Below are 22,287 nucleotides of genomic sequence, written 5' to 3'. Positions count from 1 at the left end.
ACAGTTCCTTTATCTGTGAAGCCAAGATAATGGTACTTAGTTCATAGAATTATTTTGAGACATGAATGAGCTTATGTATTTAAGACACGTAGCATGGTGCCTGGCACATCATAATTACCTTTTCTAGGAGCAGGGACAGTATCTTTATCTCTGGGGACAGGGGAGGACCAGGGTTTTCTCTGGGCATTAAGTGGGTCCTTACTTTCTATTTCTGCATTCAGACTCTGCTGGAAGGAAATCTGAGCTCTCTCTTGACCTTCCCATGTTGTAAATTAGGAAAATGATGCCCGGAGAGGGAAGAGAGTTTCTCAGGGCTGGTCGGCTTCTTAATGGAGGAGACGGACTTGAACCGGGGGCTGCTAGGCCTCCCTTCTAAAACCTGGTGCTGTGGTTTTGGATTCGTGAAGTTACAGAAGAAGGAAGCAGGACGTGTAAATCATAACTTATCCTTCAAATGTTACCTTCTGTCACCTCCCTGACCGCTCCTCACCCCTATGCTGAGCCAGGTGGCCCTGGGCCAGGGTCCCCATTGTGCCCCCAGGCTCTAATTTATCCCTAGGCATACCCTAACAGGGTTATTGACATGCTCTAGAGCTAACAAACTAGAAATTTAAATTTATAAAGAAAGACCTGTGTTTTATTTTCTTGCTACACACTAGATAGAAAGTGCTTGGTAGAAGCTGAATGAATGAATGAATGAATGAGCATACATCAAAGCAGATTTGTCTTTATAAATTCCTAACACTTTTAACAAATATTTTCCCTTCTGTATTTTCTCCCTGCCGATCCTGTCTTTCTGTTGCTTTAAGATTTCTGACATTGAGAGCCGGATTTCAGCCCTGACCATTGCAGGATTAAACATAGCACCCTGTGTAAGCCTCACAAGAAGACGGAATCAGAAGCAAAGGACCCAGGTGTGTTTGTCCCTTTCTCCCTCTGTTGCGGTGTTACATGGCTTGGAAAATTTAGATGATAAATTATCTTTCGCACTACAAAGGTATATTGCTCACTGTGTTCTGTTTGTAGGTACAAACCATAGACACATCCAGGCAGCAAAGGAGGAAACTGCCTGCTCCACCGGTGACAGGTATGCTAAATTAAAACCAAAACGCTACCAAAGAATTAAGCCTGGATCATTTACTTTGGGTAACTCAGAAACCTGAGTTTGAGAATTAGATCTAATGGAGGGTTCTCCCACAGAATTGCTCTTGTCTATCATGACTTGGGTCCCCCCTAGAAGTAAATCCGGGGACAAGGATAGGAGCAAAAGTAGCTTGTTTAGGAGGTGATTCCAGGAAACACTGGTAGAGAAGAAGAGAAGGGATTCACAGAAAGAAATTCAGTCAGTCAATACAGGCTCCTTGAATTAGGGGTTATGTCTTTGGGCAAATAAGGCTAAGTCCTCCTGGCGACCTCTGGGAGACAATGTTGGCTGCACCTTTGAGTTTTCTGCCCAAAGGGCAGGGAGATGGGGTATTTGTTCTTGAACTCCCATCCATCTCTGGCTGAGAGTTACTTCTGGGGGCAGTAATTCCCTGGTACTTCTGACCTGCCCCATGCATGAACCAAGACAGAGTGGTGGTACTTGCAGTAGGATCTGTTGGAATGTGCTGGAATGGTGACTGTCAGGGAGAAGTGAACAGAACACCAATAGTATCTGCTACAGTGCCCAACCTGGAAAGGATTCCAGCAATGTCAGTCACATCACCTTTATCTAATGGACACTTCTCAGCCAATGCCCTGGGCTCAGAGGCCACATAAGGATGATGCCAAACTAGAAATTCAGATTTACAAATTACAGGAGCAAAAGTCCAAAGATGTGCATTTGAGCCTTGGTTCTGCATTGATCACTTAACAAACATTTACTGAATGTTTATGATCTACAAAACTGTATGCAGTTAAAATTTGTCACAGATCCACAATCCTTTATTTGAAACCCTTGGGTCCATATGTGCTTCATAATTTCTTGGGCATTAGAAAGGTAATACACTACCTGTGCTTTGTATGTCGTTACACCCCCCGTGGCATCTGGGCAGCATCTGAAAATCAAACACATGAATATCCTACAGCAGAATATAAGAACATTTGCACTCCGTGAGATGGACAAGGACAATAAATGGCCTCATGTCAGTTCAGGCCAGGTTTTGAAATCAGACTATTTTGGCCCCAAAGTTGTAAAACATTGCAAGTTTTAGAACCTTTTCTATTTCAGGACTGCACATAAGTATTTTTGAACTGTCCTGGGTTGTCTCTGAGCTATTGTTTCCCAGAAAGCTTTCAACAATGCCCCTGACTTATTTGTCCATCATAAAAATAAACACAAAACAAAAAGATCCTGTAGTCAAACACAGTTCAGGAATGAGATGGCAAGTCTAGAACGAAAGTCTGAGTAATCTGGCCACCTTGTTTTTTCCTTGACAATTGGTCCATCTTCTGGGTAACATTTTTTCCCATTTATTTCCTTTTAGCTGAAAAAATTGAGACATCTTCAGTGACCACCATTAAAACATTTAACCGCAACTTCATTCTCCAAGGCTCCTCAAAAAACAGGGCTAAAGAAAGGAAAATCACCACCAAGGATTTGATGGTAAGTGTCATCTCTGTCTTCATGTCCATCCCTTTCACTGTTGAGGGTACCTCCATTCTGCAGCCTTTCCTTCTGTAGCTCCCCCATCAGAACCCCAAAAAGTATACTTGCCCCATGGTCTTACGGTCTGTTGGATTTGACCAGGGGGTGGATTTAACAGAGTGCTTGGTTGAATAAGGCCGTGAAGCGTGCACACACCGCGCATCGCCCTGCTCAGACGGTACCCTAAAAATCACTAGAGAGAAGTCGTAACATGATAAGCGTACTGGAAAGTGCACTTGGACAAGCCAAAACTTAACCCAAAGCATCTTCTCGCTTATACCCAGAAGATTTCATCATGACCTGATCACCTGGAGCTAACTCCAGCCCCAAATCTCACTGAAAATATTATCAAACTATCTTAAACAAACCATTTACCTTAGACAAAAGTACAGGCGATAGAAAATTTTACCCTGGCGCAATAGACATAGTACCGTAAGGGAAAGATGAAGAAACTGTATCGAGCACTAAAAAGCAAAGACAAGCCCTTATACCTTCTGCATAATCTATTAACTAGAAATAACTTTACACAGAGAACTTTAGCCAAGTCCCCTGAAACCAGACGAGCCATCCAAGAACAGCTGAAAGAGCACACTCACCTGTGTGGCAAAATAGTGGGAAGATTCATGGGTAGCAGTGACAAGCCTACTGAGCCTGGTGATAGCTGGTGTCCAAGATAGAATCTTAGTTCGATTTTAAATTTACCCACAGAATTACTTAATCTCCCTGTAAGTTTAACTGTTAGTCTAAAGACGGACAGCTCTTTAGACCCTAGGGAACAACCGTCCTACAGAGAGTAAAACATATTACTATCATAGTTGGCCCAGAAGCACCCACCAATTAAAAACGTGTTTAAGTTCAACATCTAACTATCTTAAATTCTAATCACTCTACTGAACTCCTAACATCACATTGGACTAATCTATTACCTAATAGAAGCAATAGTGTCCATATAAATAACATGAAGACACTCTTCATTGCATAAGCTGACATCAGACCCGAGTAACCCACTGACAGTTCAAAGCTTAATATTAATAAATGATATAATAAGCGCCCTATTATTTACACTGTTAACCTAACACAGGTGTTCTCTAAGGAGAGAGTACTAAAAGTAAAAGGAACTCAGCGAATCCTACCCCACCTGTTTACCAAAAACACCACACCCAGCATTGCCGGGATTAGAAGCACTGCCTGCCCAGTGACGTGCTCAACGGCCGCGGTATCCTAGCTGTGCAAAGGTAGCATCATCACTTGTTCCCTAAATAGGGACTTGTGTGAACAGCTACACAAGCGTTCAGCTGTCTCTTACTTTTAATCGGTGAAATGGACCTATCCGTGAACAGGTGGATATAAATAAGACAAGAAGACCCTATGGAGCTTTAATTTATTCATGCAAATAAAAACTCAAGCATACAGGCTTAGCCTATTATCCCTGCATTAAAAATTTTGGTTGGGTGACCCTGGAGCATAATTCAATCACCAAACAACCTAAACTAAGACCACACTAGTCTAAGCAAGTTAATACACACTGACCCAATAATTTGATCAATGGAATAAGTTACCCTAATCATGATAACAACACAATCCTATTCCAGAGTCCATATCCACAATAGGGTTTACAACCTCCATGTTGGATCAGAACCACTATTAACTGTTTGTTTAGCAGTAAGGACGGGGTTCTAAAACTAAGTAACGTCCTGCCTGGTATATATCTCTTTAATATGTGGGTATACTCAACTGTATCTCCAGCTCCTTGTAGAAAGCAGGTTTAATATAATAGAAATAAAAATATGTAAATAGGAGATTAAGGTCTGGTTGAGGTGTAAGAGTTTTTATTCTGTTTTCAATCCATATTCACTCTTCCTTAAATTTCTCATTAGCCATTAATGCTGTGTTCCTGAAAAAAGTCAGCAGCTACTCCTAAATGTAGTGAAGGAAGAGAAAGCAAATAATTTGCATGAACTCTAGAAATTATACAGAGAAATCTGTTGGATCTTTTGCTTAAAAACTGTCAGTCAAGAAAAATGAGACAAGTCTCAATCATTTTACAAGGTTTATTTGCCAAAGTTAAAGATGCACCTGCAGAAGACAGGTGTATGCCTTACTCCAAAGATGATTTTAAGGGCTCCAAATTTAAAGGGGAAAAGGCAAGATATTGAGAAGTACACAATTTTCATGTAAGAGAAGAGAGGGGTAGAGAAAAATAGTCATTCATGCCTTTGTCTGGCTCAGTGAATCTGCCTTTTTTTTTTAACATCAAATGACATAGACAAATGGGGCAGAGGGAAAATGCAGAGAATCTGTATCTTTATATAAGATAACATGGACAAAATGGGGCAGGGGGACAATCAGATGTGCATTTGTGTCTGGTGGGCAGGGGGCGACTGCACCTGTAAAGGTAAGCTATCAATTTACATTGCCATGGTGAAATTTTAACAGAGACACCTTAGGGTAAAGATCTTGGAGCTCACTAGGAATTTCCATGTGGGCAAAATATGAGGGAGGCGTGTAGCTTTTCATCTTGTAGCCATCTTATTTAGGAATCGAAAGGGGAGGCAGGTTTGAATGACCCAGTTCCCAGCTTGACTTTTCCCTTTAGCTTAGTGATTTGGGGAACCCCCAGGTTTGTTGTCCTTTCACAAAACCAACATACATGTCAAAATTCTGGCAAGTGCTTGATGCTGCTGCAGAACAAATGACCATCTAACTAAGCTGTCTCCGTGACACCAGTTACACAGAGGCCAGATCACGTTTGAGATGACAAGACAGAAGCAAGGACAAATTTATTCTGTTCTCTTTTATCCTTCACCCATTCCTCACTTCCTTTTCCTCCCCATCATTGTCCCTGTCTCATGAGCACAGAAGCACCAGGTAATGGCATAATGGTGGGCACATCCTTTTGAATTTCAGGTTACTTTTGGGCGTTATGTGGCAATAGCTCTCCTCACTGCCTTCTCTTCACTGATCAGCCATTAACCCTGACCTTGCAAAGTCGAATTCCCTTGCTTCTGACCATTATTTCACAGAGCGGAAAAAGATGCATTATCACACTAAAAGGGCAGACCACTAGGGTCAGGGAAGGAATTGGTTATAAATAAGAAAGTTAAAAATAAATTGTCTTTCATAGAGACAGACATAGATTGGTGGCTGCCAGAGGTTGTGGGAAAGGGGAATGGGAAGAAACTCCTTAAGGAGTAAGCGGTTTTACTGCAGAGCGACAGAAATTTATTGAAACTAGATAGAGGTAGTAGTTGTACAACCTTGTGAGCATTCTAAATGCCACCAAATTGTTCACTTTAGAATGGTTTATTTTGTGTGGCTTTCACCTCAATAAGTTTAATAAAAATAAATTACCTTAAAGTAACACAGAGAGGTTAAAAACAAAAGAATAGACAATATTTTTTTCCTTTTCCTTTTTTTTTTTTTTTTTTTGAGACGGAGTCTCACTCTGTCACCCAGGCTGGAGTGCAGTGGTGTGATCTCGGCTCACTGCAACCTCCTCCACCTCTGGGGTTCAGGCAATTCTCCTGCCTCAGCCTCCCGAGTAGCTGGGACTACAGGTGTGTGCTATCACACCCAGCTAATTTTTTGTATTTTTAATAGAGACAAAGTTTCACCATGTTAGCCAGGATGGTCTCAATCTCCTGACCTTGTGATCCACCTGCCTCAGACTCCCAAAGTCCTGGGATTACAGGCTTGAGCCACCACACCCCAGCAACAATATTTACTAAACAAATAAAAGTAAAATAGGGCAGAAATAATTACTTTTAAAGAAAGGAGAATTCTAGATAAAAAGCATTGAGAGAAAACAAGGAGGAAATATATTTTAATTTTGATAAAATAAACTAAGTCATGAACCTTTCTTGATTTGGCAGATAATAGAGCAACACAATTTACAGTGCAATGGTTGGTGACTTTAAAACTCTCATCAGCCTTTGGCAACCCAAGTACCCCATAAATACATACAAATTAGAGAATTGAATAGGGCAACTGTTAAGATGTTTATCTAACTTTATAGATCATTCACTCTCTTTCCAGGCATCAATGGACCATTTATAAAAATTGATTTTACACAAATCACAAAGAACACCTCAATAAATTCCAAGAAGTAAGCCCTCTGTGATCACAGTGCCGGACATGATCTCGAGCAGCACCGTCTAATGTAACTGTAATGAGGGCAGTGGTCCATATCTGCAGTGACCATTACAGTGGCCACTAGCCATATGTGGCTACTGAGCACTTGAAATGTGCCTACTGCATTGGGGGAAGTGATTTGTAAATTTTAGTTAATTTTAGTTAATCTGAATGTAAATAGCCACATGTGGCTAGTGGCTACCATGTTGGACAGGGCCAATGTAGAAAATTAGAACAAAAGTTAAAAAACAGAAACCCCACTTAGAAGTTGAAAACCACTTAGGCCGGGCGCGGTTGTTCGCACCTGTAATCCTAGCACTTTGGGAGGCAGAGGTGGGTGGATCACCTGAGGTCAGGAGTTCAAGACCAGCCTGGCCATCATGGTGAAACCCCATCTTTAAAAAAAAAAAGAAAACCACTTGTACTCACATACACAACAGTCCATACACATGCGCGCGCGCGCGCATACACACACACACACTGAATTGGAGAGAAAAATCCACAGGGCACTTACAAAATGAAAACATTACATATATCAAAGCAAATAGGATACATAAAAAACTATACTGCATCAAATTTATAGTATTAAATATTTTATTCCTTGTTAAAAAACAAAACAAATGGGCCGGGCGTGGTGGTTCATGCCTGTAATCCAAGCACTTTGGAGGCCAACGTGGGCGGATCACCTGAGGTTGGGCGTTCAAGACCAGCCTGACCAACATGGTGAAACCCCATCTTTAAAAAAAAGAAAAAACTAGACATTGAATTGCAGACATCAAAAATAAACACAAAAAACATTTCATGAAGACCAGAAACTACAGAAATGATCTCTCTAGATCTACATCTAGGAGTTATTTGGAAGAAATAGAAATGTTTTGTAAGTCACATGAAGAAAAAAATTGAAAATAAAATATTATATAAAAAGATGTCAATTTTTTATAAAAATATACAATGCAATGTAAAACAATTCTCATAAATTTAGAATCAACACTAGTCAGAATCAAATCAGAAAAATAGCAAAAACTTAAGAAATAAAAAGAAACTTAAAATTTATTAAACCTTTCAAAAAGATTCTGTGGCCAAATGATTTTGCTGATAAATTTTTAAAGAACAGTTAATTCCCATACCATATAAAATATTCCAGGTCATCAAAAAATTGAAAACGAAAAGATTCACATTGTGAAGCTGTGATAACCCCAATCATGAAAGCCTGATCCATGGCTGGTAAGTATGTATACATGTTCTGTGCCCATCACACAGGCACGCACAGACACATGAAAATTGTTACACCAGTTGTACTTCTTCAGAGATGAAGAATGTGAAATAAAATATTAGCCAGTTAAAGAGCAGTGAATTCAATAATAAATTACAGTAGGCTAAGCGAGGTGGCTCACACCTATAATTTCAGCACTTTGGGAGACCAAGGTGGGTGGATCACTTGAGGCCACAAGTTCAAGACCAGCCTAAGCAACATAGTGAGACCTGTCTTTACAAAAAACAAAAAATTAGCCACTCATGGTGGCATGTGCCTGTAGTCCCAGCTACTGGATAGGTAAGGGGAGGATCCCTTGAGCCGAGGAGTTTGAGGTTGCAGTCAGCTATGATCGCACCACTGTACTCCAACCTGAGCAATAGAATGAGACCCTGTCTCTATGAATGAATGAATAAATAAATAACAGGTAGATTTTGTGGGAATGCAAGGATAGCTTACATATTTTTATGTCAATTAACTCATTTATGCTGGAGGTTGCAGTTTTTTTAATTTTTGCATGAGTAAAATATCAGACTTTGATGATGACCTTGAGCAGTAGGACATGAATAACTCCACATGCTTAGTGTTCCAATAATGGAACACTAGGCATAAGTGGATTTTAATAAATCACATCAACAGTTCAATAAGAAAAGTCATTTCTTTCCAAATTAATTTGTAGCTTAATTAATTCTCATTAAAAAAATTCAGTGAAATTTTCCTTGAATTAAAGTTCATATAATAATAAATCAGAAAGAATAAACAAAAGCATTTTACAAAACTACAGAGATTTTCCTCCCAGATTTTAAAACAAAAGCTGAAATGAAACTGACTATTAATGAAATAAAATAGCCCAGAAATAGATACAGGCACATATGAGAATGTGTTATATATCATCTTTGTAAAAGATTTAGAAACGAGTAAAGAGGATATGATTATTAAACAAACACGAACATTGTGCTTGGGGTACTGGACATGCGGATGATAGTGGGAAAGAAGGCACATTTGATAATTACCTTATTCCAAATACCAAAATTAATTTCAGGTGGATTAAGAAGTATGCATTTCAAAATGGCATCAGGGGCCGGGTGCAGTGGCTCACGCCTATAATCCCAGCACTTTGGGAGGCCGAGGCGGGTGGATCACGAGGTCAAGAGATCGAGACCATCCTGGTCAACATGGTGAAACCCCATCTCTACTAAAAATACAAAAAATTAGCTGGGCATGGTGGCGCATGCCTGTAATCCCAGCTACTCAGGAGGCTGAGGCAGAAGAATTGCCTGAACCCAGGAGGCGGAGGTTGCGGTGAGCCGAGATCGTGCCATTGCACTCCAGCCTGGGTAACAAAAGCAAAACTCCGTCTCCAAAAAAAAAAAAAAAAATGACATCAGTTTTTAAATGTTGTGAAATATCTGACTGGTCAATAAGCATTAATAGCTTTTGGTATAAAAAGCAGTAAACATTATTTTTCATTGCTTCTTCTCACTCTTCCCAAGTGGCTGATGAGAGTGTGTTCAATGTCTCACCTCAGGAGCCTGCTCTGGAGTCAGCTGTGATGTACTGATGCCATGGAACTCCACTGCCAGTGACCCACTGCCTCCGGCCGTACACGACAGTGCCTTGACCCAACAGCCATCGAGTACTGTATGGATTTCCACCTGAGGAGAAGGCCTGGGGAGGCCACAGTGCACCATTGCACAGGGCTGTCCTGATACCTCACCCAGAAAGCCGTCTCAGACTTCAGCATTGCGGTCTTGCCCACTCTCTGCCTTAGGCTCCCAGGGGAATCCAAGACAGAAAACCAAGACACTGGCTTCCAACAGCAGAGCTCCATGTTTAAGCTACGTATTTTTCCTGTTTGCTTTGCTACTATGTGCTGACTTTAAGATCTTTTTTTAAGCCCTTTGATTCAGCTAGTATTCCATGTCAACAATTTGTCCAAAGGAAAACTGTTGGAGGCGGGTAGAGGGAGGAAGGTGGGAATTATTATTTAATACATCATTAATGCTTATTAATCTCTCATAAGCATCTTCATCTTGCAAATCCTAAGGGAAAAGCGAGTCCCTGCAGTGAGCACTAGGGACAGTCTAATTTTGGGATTGCTCAAGTCAAGTCTGCAGGTCTCCCTTCGGCCACCTCCTTCCTGCTAAGCTCTTAGCCTACCACACTACCAGTCATTCCCATTGCTTTGCAATCACAAGCCACAGGATGAGAAGTTGTGACTCACCCATGCCATGCCCAGGTCTGTCTGAAACAATGTCTCATTAAGAATTTAGGGTTCCTCCATGGGCTTACTGACAGTTTCCCCACCCTGAAGGAGAAAGGGGCTTGAGAAAGACCACCACTGGCTCAACACTAGGGCACTGTCAGAATCGGCATGATGTGCTTTAGCAGTGATCACATCTAAACGGAGTTCAGGTAAATGAATTACTGCAGAGAAAAACCACGAGAACATTTTTTCCTCCAAAATTTATTTCCCAGTAAATATTCAGCAAAGTAGCAAAATGACCTTAAAGATAAAAAATGGTTAGGGAATAGCCTTAGAAAATTTATAGATATAAAAAATTAAACGACAGACTGTGCATTTAATGGACACAAGAGTTGACTCTCACTCCATGTCTGTGGTTTTTTTGAGCCCGTATCAAATGCATGACTATTTAGAGTGTGTTTATAAAAGCAAATGGAACTGGACTTTCACTCAATTGGGCTTTAACAACCTTCTCTTATGTTTGTTCCTGATATATTCTGAACCTCAGGAAGAAGGTAAAAGGAGGCGAGAGAATAGTTCTGATGAATGTATATTAAGTGCCGGCTCTGAAGGAGGCAATGTTCTCGTTTAATCCTTACGGCAACCTTATTCAGCAGGTGTTCCCATGGTTCAGATTTAATAGCTGAGGAACAGAGAGATTAATTTGCCAAAGGCACACCTTTACACTAATTATTATTGGAATGCATCACAAAAGCCTAACTCTGTGTTGTTTTCAACCTCTAAGTTACTTTGTTGCTATGTGCATTTCCAGATCTGATTTGCTGCTGATTTGTGTGCTATGATCCACTCCTGATGGGGGTCTATGTTATCTTCCAATAATACTCCTTGCTGATGCTGTGTTACGTGTCATCTAACAGAAATGACTCCTTTGAAATAAGTAAATCTTTGGCTTTTTGTTCTGTTGGTGTGATTCAAAGCAAAACAAACAAAAACAAATTTTAAAAACACAACAAAAAAAGATCTGACTTCCAAATAGAACGTTTTTCTTTAAGCGGCATGAAAAGCAACTATTGTTGTGTTACAGTGTTAAAAATATTCAGTTTTCTTTGACAAAAATGTGTACTGTGTAAGCCTTGCAAACAAAAAAGAAGAATAAGCAGCCTGCTGTGTGGCATCTGAACTTTTATAAAGGTTTCCTTGTGCCAAATAAGTGCAAAGATTTAATTTACTATTAAAAACCATAAGCATATGTTATAGTTCCAGAAGAATTATTTTGTCATCAAGTGATTTTGATCTTTAGTGTCAATATTTATATTTAGATTAATTTTTATAAATGAAAATATTTTAATGGTTTAAGAAAATGAGGACAACAGGATAATATCTTTGATGACTTCTGAAAGTTATGCTTCCCTTCCCGTTATATGCACATTGCCAAGAATCACTGTCAAGAGAAATGATAAAGAAGTAAAAGTCATTTATGAAAATAGATTGTGTGTGTGCAATTTTTTGGTAAAGGGAGACTAGGAGTGAGTAGGGGATAGGGAAAGAAGTCATGTAACTGGAGGGGCCAAGATTCAAAGCCTTCCTTCCAGTTACACTGCTCTCCCCTCCCTGGCAAGTTGTCCTGACAACAGGATTTCCCGTGTCTGCCTCCACTCAAGTGGTCACCCAACTAAGACCAGCACTTCTCAAAGGGAGGTACAGTGTGGTTTTCCCCCCAGAGAATATCTGACAATGTCTGGAGACATTTTTATTCTAACAACCAAGGGTGTGCTACCCTGGCATCTAGTGGGCAGAAAACAGGGATACTGCTAAACATCCTGCAATGCACAGGACAGCCCGTCTTAGTCCACTTGGTGTTGCCATAACAGAATAATACAGACTGGGTGATTTATAAAGAAAAAACTATTTCCTATAGTTCTAGAAACTGGGAAGTCTAAGGTCAAAGGGCCTGCATCTGGCAAGGGCCTTCTTGCTATGTCATCCCATGGCAGAAGGCAGAAGGGTAAGAAAGCAAGCATGAGAGAGAGCAAGAGAAGCCCAAACTCACTTTTATAACAAACCCACACTTGCAAAAATGAACCTACTCCTATGATAACCATGTTAATCCATTCAAAAGGGCAGAGCCCGCATGACCTAAATTCTCTTAAAATTCTCACCTTGCAATACTATTGCATTGGGGATTAAGTTTCTAACACATGAACTTTGGGTGACATTCGAACCACAGCAGCCCCCTATAACAAAGATTAACCCAAAATGTCAATAGTGGTGAGGTTGAGAACCCTGGGTTAGATCCTAGAGGTAAACTTGGACATCAGTGGAGAAGCCCCTGTCAACCTCTAGGGGGATTGCGTAGCTGAGCAGAAAGCAGTGACTTCCTCAATCTTTTGCAGGTTCAGTGGAGGCTGTTACATCTCTGAGGCTGGCATGCCCAGAAAACTCAAGCCCACACTGACCCCTGTCATTCCCAATAGGAATATGAACCTTCCACTAACCTAAAATAAATGAGTATGTGAAAATATTAATAGAAGCCAAGAGCCTTCTCTGCCTGGTGGCTTTATGCAGTAAAGCCAGTACCCCAACATGAGCGTGCATCAGAATCATCTTGCCAGAGATTCTTATTGAAGGAATCTCAGGAACAACAAACATTCCAACTTGTTGAAAGCCAGACTGCTGGGCTCCACCTCAATGTTTCTGTGTTTTGTTTTGTTTTGTTTGAGATCGCGTCTCTCGCTGTCACCCAGGCTGGAGTGCAGTGACACATACTTTTTCAAATATGGAGTAAGTTGAGAACAGTCACTTAGGAAATCTCGGGCTGTAGACACTGCTGCCGGGCAGCTGCGTGGAATGGAGACGCAGGGCATGTGGGCAGCACTAACTCCCATGCAGCTTGTCAGAGGAAGACACGTGGCAGGAAAACAGATATCCATCACAAGCACCAAGGACTGCTGGGGCACCAAGATTCGTGGTTCAAACTAGAGGCCCAGGAAAAGCAGGGAAGGCAGCCCCATCTGGCAACAGGGAAAGCGAGGAAGGGCAGTCTCCATCATTAGATGCCTGCCATGTGCCATGCACTACTGAGTCCTTATACATCAATTAAGCTTTACAATCTCTGAGGAGATTCACAGCAACCCCACTTTATACCCAAGAAAATTAGGCCCTAAATGAAATTGGTGAATAGGGCAGCATTTTCTAGAACCAAAGTTTCCCTAAACAAATAGTAAGACTGGATCACATCTGGTTAAAATGAGACTTTTCCTAACATAATTTAATATAAAGAAAATACCTGAGGTTATTAAAACAAAACAAACACAGTATTAGTGGTTGTCCACAAAAAGGAACACTGCTGGCTGGTGACAAGGACTCCCTCCTTGACCAAATTAGTCAGGCTTCTCTGAGTCCGCTTCTCAACTAGGCCTTGTCCTTAGCCTGCCAACACCAGTTTAGCAAGTCAGTTTAGTAGGAAACCCCCCTTAATATCTAATCAAGTTCCTCGTCATAGTTTTCTATCCACTGATTTCCTCACCCGGTCCATTGGCTAAAAATCCCCAGCTATCCTTGCTGTATTCAGAGTTGACTTCAGTTATATGCTGAAGTCTATTCCCTACTGCAGTAGCTCAAATAAAATCTGTCCTGCCATTTTTAAAAAGTAACCAGTGCAATTTCTCTTTGACAGTGGCTTAAGGTGAAAGGGAAATTTGTCACCATAGACCATTTTGTGCCATTTAAGCTTTGAGTTTAAAAACATGTTGCCTATTTAAAATAAACAAGAAAAGGGAAATTTATTCTTGATCCTCAACAACCAATCTGTGAAGGAGTGAGTAAATATATAGCAGCTTCAACCGTTAAAGTATCTCCTCTTAAGGAAAAAAAGATGCGTTACACTGGATGAGGAAGCCACCATTTGCATAAAATCACTAGTATACTAACCACACATCATTCCCATCTATAAAAGCAAGTCTTGTAAGGCTCTCAGAAAGACAATGTATCTGACTAGTCCGGCTCCTCCACCATTAATCTGAATGAAATTTGTGTGGGATTGCAGACCAAGATTTTCATACACACATACACTCACAGCCTATCCTTCACAGCATAAAATTGAAATGCAAAGCTTCTCAGGCAAGAAACGTGTAAGAACGAGTTTGAATTCTACCTTCGGTTTGGAATTGAATTGTATTTTTGTTTGTTTGGCTTTCTCTCCTAAGCTGTATACTCAGAAAGGAAAACAAAAAAGGTCAATACGGCCAGGAATATTTGCTGTTTGTCACAGATGAAACCTGGTAATAAGATACCTGGGGAGGATTTTTTAAGGAACTCTATGGCCAGAAATCAATCGGAAGCTAATATTCAGGCTATGCATACACTTTTTAAGGCCATTCTGTTGTCTCTATTAAATCTTGCTTCTCCTGTGGGAATGTCTTAGTCACTGAAATTGCTTTCCTAAAAGCCCTGCGAACTTTATCTGCTCTGCCTCTCTGTCCACTTTCTTCCTTGTTGGCGTGATTTTTGACTATTTGAATATAGAGCAAATGAAAAATGTTAAAGATATTTTCTACAACTGGGCACGGTGGCTCACGCCTGTAATCCCAGCACTTTGGGAGGCCGAGGTGGGCAGATCACAAGGTCAAGAGATCAAGACCATCCTGGCCAACATGGTGAAACCCCGTCTCTAGTAAAATACAAAAATTACCTGGCCGTGGTGGCATGTGCCTGTAGTCCCAGCTACTTGGTAGGCTGGAGAATTGCTTGAACCCAGGAGGCGGAGGTTGCAGTGAGCTGAGATTGCGCCACTGCACTCCAGCCTGGCGCCTGGCAATGGAGCGAGACTCTGTCTCAAAAAAAAAAAAAAAAAAAAATGAGCCGGGCGCGGTGGCTCATGCCTGTAATCCCAGCACTTTGGGAGGCTGAGGCGGATGGACCATGAGGTCAAGAGATCGAGACCATCCTGGTCAACATGGTGAAACCCCGTCTCTACTAAAAATTCAAAAAATTAGCTGGGCATGGTGGCGCGTGCCTGTAATGCCAGCTACTCAGGAGGCTGAGGCAGGAGAATTGCCTGAACCCAGGAGGTGGAGGTTGCAGTGAGCTGAGATCGCGCCATTGCACTCCAGCCTGGGTAACAAGAGTGAAACTCCGTCTCAAAAAAAAAAAAAGAATGAATAGATGTAACTGAAATAAAAGTTTATAAATGTACTTTTTAACAATAACTATATTTTATAATATGTCTGCTTTTAACAGAGTCCCAAATCTCTTTGGTAACCATACCCTTAGAGTTTTTCTCAGTTAAATTTTAAATCTAGATCATTTCCAAGTAAGGCAAAATACTGAAACATTAATTGTTGAACATAAATTTTAAAGTATATACACTTCAGCATCTCATTTTCATCCCATATCAAAAACCTAAATATATTTGAGTCTCTTAATATATAAAGCAGTAATCCAGATAAGCCACTTGCTCAAGGACACTTGCCTGACACCAGCTGTCTCCACCAAAAAGCTAATGCCAGCTCCTGCAGCAAGCCACCATAACTAATGGTCCTTGTTTCAAAACAGCTTATGTGGACTTCTCCTTTGTGTCTTTAAAAGCTTTCCCCTTTCCCTAAACCCCCTGGATGTACCTGTGATCCATCATAGCACGGATATCTTCATAGCACGCATATCTCGGATTGCAATCTCCTGCTATTCCCAAATAAACTCTCTGCTTTGCAAAGTCAGTCTCTCAACTGCTCATTTTATGCTGACAACTACCATTAGTGTGCCTGGCACAATAACGTTTGCTAAACATTAACAGCAAACAAGCTAACATTTAAATGGTCAAACACAGATCAGGAGCGGGAGGTTAAAGAGAACAACATCAGCAGACCATGTGAAATCCAGGCAGGCATTTCCAGCCAGAATTCTGGTTTCCTCATCTTCCCCCCACACCGCATTCCCATCAGATGGCAAGAAATGTAAGACCGTAAAGACAGTCCAGCCACGTCCAAGTTACGTGTATTGATCTTTCACAAAGGGTATTCTAATCACTGAAATTTTGATAAAACACACTGAAGTACAGGAGACATTTGGTGTGTTTCTTTAAAAATAACTTCTTACATGACAGCCGCTCTATTTTTCTCCCAGGGAAAGTACTTCCCGTATAAAATTTGCATTTTACAGAACTGTTGGCTGTGTGAGCCTTCTGTCTCCACAATCGAGTTGTAATTAGGATAAAGTGCAGGTAAATGGAGTTGCATTTTAAATAGCTTTCTTAGGGCTGAAAAATTTCAATATGCACTTCAAATACTAGAAACTTCAAAAAAGTTATCAGAAGTATCCAGTTTAGAGGAACCAAGTCTAAAATAGTTTTTAAAAAATGTTTTATATCAAAATTGTTATGTTTGGTAAAGATGCAAGATTTAAGGCAGTGTTTCTCAAACTTTAAGGTACAAACAGCTTCTGATTCAGCAGGTCTGGGGTACAGCCTAAGATGCTGCACTTCTGACAAGCTCCCAGGTGATGCCAATGCTGCTGGCCACACTTTGAGCAGGAAGGTTCAACAGAGGTCCTCAAGGGGCCCCCTGAGGAATGGAGGCCCAGTTACCCACAATGACAGCCTGTTTATTGATGCCTCTTTTGCGGCTTTTCCTCCCTTCCTTCTTTCACTTCACGCACCCTCAGTACTTTTCCTAGGATTGCTTCCCAAATGAACAACTCGACTCAGCGTGTGCTCTGGGAGAAAACCCAAACTAAGACCTCCCCTGCTCTCCGCGTGTATTTGCATATCTTTCCCCTGCACTGGCCCAAGAGCTAAGACCTCCCCTGCTCTCCGCGTGTATTTGCCTATCTTTCCCCTGCACTGGCCCAAGAGCTAAGACATCCCCTGCTCTCTGTGTGTATTTGCATATCTTTCCCCTGCACTGGCCCAAGAGCTAAGACCTCCCCTGTTCTCTGCGTGTATTTGCATATCTTTCCCCTGCACTGGCCCAAGAGCTAAGACATCCCCTGTTCTCCGCGTGTATTTGCATATCTTTCCCCTGCACTGGCCCAAGAGCTAAGACCTCCCCTGTTCTCCGCGTGTATTTGCATATCTTTCCCCTGCACTGGCCCAAGAGCTAAGACCTCCCCTGCTCTCCGCGTGTATTTGCATATCTTTCCCCTGCACTGGCCCAAGAGCTAAGACCTCCCCTGTTCTCTGCGTGTATTTGCATATCTTTCCCCTGCACTGGCCCAAGAGCTAAGACCTCCCCTGTTCTCCGCGTGTATTTGCATATCTTTCCCCTGCACTGGCCCAAGAGCTAAGACCTCCCCTGTTCTCCGCGTGTATTTGCATATCTTTCTCCTGCACTGGCCCAAGAGCTTCTTGAGGAACTGGGTTCCATTTTTCCCACACAGAGACTGGCACAGAGCAGGTGCTGAAATGAGTTTGGTTCACCAAGGGTGGCTGTGGTTACCTCTGTCCATGTGACTGAACTGCATTAAGGTCATGCACAGCAAGGGAACAGTCTCTCTCATGCCTATCCTGAAATTGGGGGTGAGGATCCCCCAACACTAACGTGTGGGAGGAATTCCAACACCAAGATGAAGATTAGGAGGCTCCACCAACCTCTACTTCAGCTTCACTCCCCTTTAGAGAGGGCGATATAGCCCCAGGTAGTAATTAGTGGTCCAGGAACCTGCTCCCCAGAGTCTGGTACAAGCCCCAGTATTTCCAGACTCTCATGACCCATGAGGCCCAACGAGACACAGCGTCAACTTTGGCTTAGTCAAGCCGTGCCGTTTTAAATCCCATCTCTGGGCTGAGTGAGAGTTAACATAGAGTTCATGAATACCATCGCCTTCTCCCGCCATCACTGGCAAACCAAGGTAGAGCTTGAAGTGCTCATTCTTTTCATGGATGTGTCTGAACACAGCTCCTGTGTGCAGTCGGGATCCCTCCCCTTCCTCCTTCACCAACAAAAAGCCAGAACCTGGGGAACCTAAATGTTAGAGCAGTTTTCCAAAGTGGGGTCTAGACTGCACACGGGGTAAGAAGATGGCCAATCAGGAGCAAGTCAAAGAAAATATTAGAACTTTTATTTGTTTGTTTTAATCGGAAAGATTTACCAATATTAAAAAATGTGGATAGCTGAGAGTAGGTACATGTAAATAATTTATAAATACATACACATATTTTGGGAGTACCTGGTCAAACAGTTTTTACTGATGGGGTGTGTGGCTTAAAAGGTTTGAAGGCCATCTAACAGAAAAGCTGGCAAGCTTCTGATGACTCACATTTCCCCTCCAGCTTGTTCTCATCCCTCCCCTGTATGGGGTAGTGCTAATTCTTTAGACCTGACTCAGCGTGTAGAAGAAGGGCAGAGGTGGGGAGGTAATCCAGAGAGCTCCTAGCCATTGGCGACCCTCAAAAGAGAACCAGGTCCTGGGATGTCTGTTGTGCCAATCCTTCCGTGAAAACTTCCTGTCGATCTTGTGTCTTCCTTGCTCTCCTCCCCAGGCCAGGGAGACAATGTCTACTTACTATCCAGCTACTTTAACCTCAGTTCTAAGGGACCGCAGCTTATCACTGCCTAGCAATAAACCAACGGGTTGCCTTGAGGCTTGGGCTTTCTAATCAAGTGTATCTGTGAAATGGGCAAGGTTAAATCCTTCTGCTAACAGAGGTAAAAGCCACGTGGCATCGTGAGGCAAGTGAATGAGGCAACAGACTCCTCCTCTATCCAGCTCTGCCTCTCTCTATGTTTACAGTGTTCAAAGTTAGCCAGGCGGGGGTGGCAGCAGCTTACAAGCCCAGCAACCCAAGAACCTCCGTGAAGTCTACTTGCGCAGGAAAACTGCGCCGAATGTCTGTACATCTGTTCATTATTAAGACCTTCCATGAGCCCTGAGAGTCTGTAGCCTGCCACAATTAGGAAAGTTTGTCATGCCCTTGGCACTTCCCAGATGGCTCCTTCAAGTGTGCCAAGTACTCAGCCTCGTACTGTTCAGGGAGGTGTGGAGAGACAAGGCTGCATGCCTAAGGGCCTCAGAGCTGTGACAGCCACCTTCTCCATATGCTGTCCCACACCACAAGGAACACTGCTGGCCTAGAGACATGACCTGCCATTACCAAGAAGCGTGGTGGTGAGGTGACAGGAAGATAAGGCGTGTAAGGGCTGTCCTCATTCACTGAGCACTGCGGTAATTACTTAATTGAAGACGAGGGCTGCTCGTAGGCAGTGGTCGTAGTAACTGTTTTCTACTGTACTTCAGCGTGCCCTTTACTGTTTCCAGTAATGACAATAATTTGCAACTTCAGAGCCTGTCCTTTCTGATTTACTCTTCCCTACTATTGCATTCACTTCAGGACAAATCCACTGGGCAGTCAGAGAGACTAAAAAGAAAGTCTTTAAAACGGGAAGGGAAGGCGAGCGCGCTTTGCTGATAAACACAGGCTACGTGTAAAGAACGCTCCGCTGTGGACAGACTCCGTGATGAGCATCTTTACCCTATTTGTAATTTGGGTCTTTGTGGAGACACTCTGGTGATGAATGGGATGTTCGTTTAGGTCTGCTGGGCTGAGGTTCCGCTTTGTCTTTAAATGACTCGGTGATTCTCTTTCCTGTGTCCAAGCTCATCACTTTGAGCTGTTGAAATGCTGACTGTCTGGACACAATAGCTGGCTAGACATCAACTTGGTGCCCATTGATTACTGAACTGTCTGATGACAAAGGAGCAAGTCACCCCTTTTGACTTGAAACAGTCAGGATTCTGCTTCCCTCGGCCCCCACTCTTCCTTGATTGCAGGGGAAATGGACTTCTCGGCTAATACTAAAAAGGCAAATCTAAATGTGGTTGGAAAGCCTGTTCCAGGCATTGTCAGAGCTGCACTGTACCCTACAGAAATTTTGGATCAGAGTTCCTGGCAGGTCCCAATTTGTCCTCTAAGGGTCACAGACTTTTCAAGCTAAGACCTTTTTAAACTCTGTATCTTACCACATTACTTTCAGTCTCTTGGAATACCTCCCTGTGATACTGAAATCCTACCCAACTCTTCAAGAATGCTCAGCTCAAAATGTTACCTCTGTGATGTCCCTAACCTCTTCCTAGCCCAGGGTAATCCTGGCATAACCCAGATGTTGAGATGGGTAGGCTTCATGGCACTCAAAATCTAGGTTCAAACCTACACTTGGTTGAAACCCCTAATTCTATTTTCTGTGAAGCCCAAAGTCCTTCCAAAAAGCATATGACTTTACACTTAGAGATCAACAGTTTCTGGTCTTTGCTTCCTTGTTGCAGCCTCTGTCTTGTACCATATCAATCCAGACAGGAAACTCAAACCATTCACCATTTTCACTTACTGCAACAACAAAGAAAACACTCAGCTTTCCCTGGTAGGAGACCTCAATGAAGGACAGACAGGTAGAGCTGGAAGAAGCAGAGGAGAGGGGCGCACATAGCATGTTTCAGTCTCTTCCTGCTGCTGTCACAGAATGCCTTAGACTGGGTAATTTACAATTAATACAAATGTATTTCTCATAGTTCTGGAGGCTGAGAAGTCCAAGATCAAGACATGTCTGCTGAGGGCTCACTCTCTGCTTCCAAGATGGTACTTTCTCCCTGTGTCCTCACGTGGCAGAAGGGCATGAAGGGACACACAGACTCCCTCAGGCCCTTTTATAAGGGCACTAATCCCATTCAAGAGGACAGAGTCCTCATAACCCAACCACCTTCTAAACGCCCTATTAATATTATCGCATTGGCAATTAAGTTTCCATATGAATTTTGGAGGGAGACCAACATTTAGACCACAGCATTCCACTCCTAGCCCCTCAAATTTATGTCATTCTCACATACAAAATACACTCATTCCATTTCAACAGCCCCAGAAGTTTTAACTTTTTCCAACACCAACTCAAAAGTCTAAAGTCCAGACTCTCATCTAAATCAGATATGGGTGAGATGCAATCCATCCTCAGGCAAATTGCTCTCCAGCTGGGAGCCTATAAAATCAAACAAGTTATGCACTTCTAAAATACAATGGTGGACAGGCATAGGATAGACATTCCCATTCCAAAAGAGGAAAACAGGAAGAAAAGAGAACTGGTCCCAGGTAAATTCAAATCCCAAAAGGGAAAATAACATTAAATCTTAATGCTCTAGAATAACCTTCTTGAACTCCATGTCCCAACTCCTGGGCACACTGGAGTTGGGCCCCCAAGGCTCCAGGCAACATCACCCCACAGCCCGGCTGCAGCCCACACCACAGCTCTCCCAGACTGGAGGTGCACACTGGTGACTCTATAGTTCTGGGGTTTCAGGGGTGGCCCTGCTTCCATGGCACCACTAAGCACTCCCCTAGTGGAGCTATCTGTCGTGGCCACGCCCCTATGGCAGTTCTCTGCCCGAGACTCCTGGCTCTTCAGGGCATCCATTGAAATCCAGGTGTAGGCAGCCATGTGCCCACAACTCTGTGTACCTGAAGAGTTAGCACCACATGGACGCCTGTGCCTTGCACAGAGGTGGCCTGAGCCACACCCAGGCCCACTGTAGCCACACCTGTGGGGACCAAAGAATGTTGCAACCGAATGTGGGGAGAAGAGGCCTGAGGCAGCACTGGGCAGCAAGCCCCCAAGTCCCACTCCTCTTCCACAAGACTAGCATCTCACACAGGCTTGTTCTCTAACCACCTCCCAACTCAGGCCCAGGGCAACAGTGAGGCTCAAAGTAGGTGTGGGAATTGGAGGCAGACTCAGAGACTAAGCAGGAAGAGCAGAGAGGAGAAAAGCAGAGTGTGAAGAGGCCCCAGGCTTCCTCCAGGACTGCAGGATCAGTGGCAGCTCCTTAACTAAGAGAGTAGAATAGATTTGGGGAAGAGTAATTACTTTGTTTTGCTCTGAAATTTGCTCAAAACGTTGCTTGAACTGATTTTGGAATCTCCATACTTTTTAATTAGGTGACTTAAAGATACCTAAAATTATCATCCTTAGTAATTAAAAGAGATCATGGACTGGTTGTGCCATTTCTGCCACTATTTGTATCTTAGCATCCCAGCTATACAATTATGGTTGACCACGTGTAACTTTCTAACATCCTAGCCCAAGCATAAAGACA

General features: G+C 42.6%; 1 protein-coding gene and 1 long non-coding RNA gene across 10 annotated transcripts in view; one reads left to right on the top strand and one right to left on the bottom strand.

Moving 5' to 3' along the window:
* The window catches only part of MYRIP (myosin VIIA and Rab interacting protein), a 398,497-nt gene extending 386,793 nt beyond the window's left edge, over positions 1-11,704 (top strand). For 4 of the 5 annotated variants that reach the window (XM_064360111.1, XM_012460146.3, XM_012460147.3 and 1 more), the window contains 4 exons: positions 810-914; positions 1,027-1,087; positions 2,469-2,587; positions 9,541-11,704. In XM_064360111.1, the coding sequence (XP_064216181.1) occupies positions 810-914; positions 1,027-1,087; positions 2,469-2,587; positions 9,541-9,573 (318 nt within the window). In that variant the 3' untranslated portion in view covers positions 9,574-11,704. The remainder of the gene's footprint in view (positions 1-809; positions 915-1,026; positions 1,088-2,468; positions 2,588-9,540) is intronic. The other variant, XM_064360113.1, reaches the window with a different exon arrangement.
* The window catches only part of LOC135268162 (uncharacterized), a 29,854-nt gene extending 13,642 nt beyond the window's left edge, over positions 1-16,212 (bottom strand). For all 5 annotated transcript variants that reach the window (XR_010336446.1, XR_010336445.1, XR_010336447.1 and 2 more), the window contains exons 1-2: positions 15,837-16,212; positions 1,994-2,039 (exon numbers count right to left, since the gene is read on the bottom strand). This is a non-coding gene — a long non-coding RNA (uncharacterized LOC135268162). The remainder of the gene's footprint in view (positions 1-1,993; positions 2,040-15,836) is intronic.
* Positions 16,213-22,287: the final 6,075 nt, after the last annotated feature.

Source organism: Aotus nancymaae, unplaced genomic scaffold (genome assembly GCF_030222135.1).
Source record: "Aotus nancymaae isolate 86718 unplaced genomic scaffold, 86718_ANA_hifiasm-v0.15.2.pri h1tg000038l, whole genome shotgun sequence".
NCBI classification, from domain to species: Eukaryota; Metazoa; Chordata; class Mammalia; order Primates; family Aotidae; genus Aotus; species Aotus nancymaae.
Note: the sequence above shows the minus strand (reverse complement) of the source record. Positions and strands in the feature narration are given on the sequence as shown.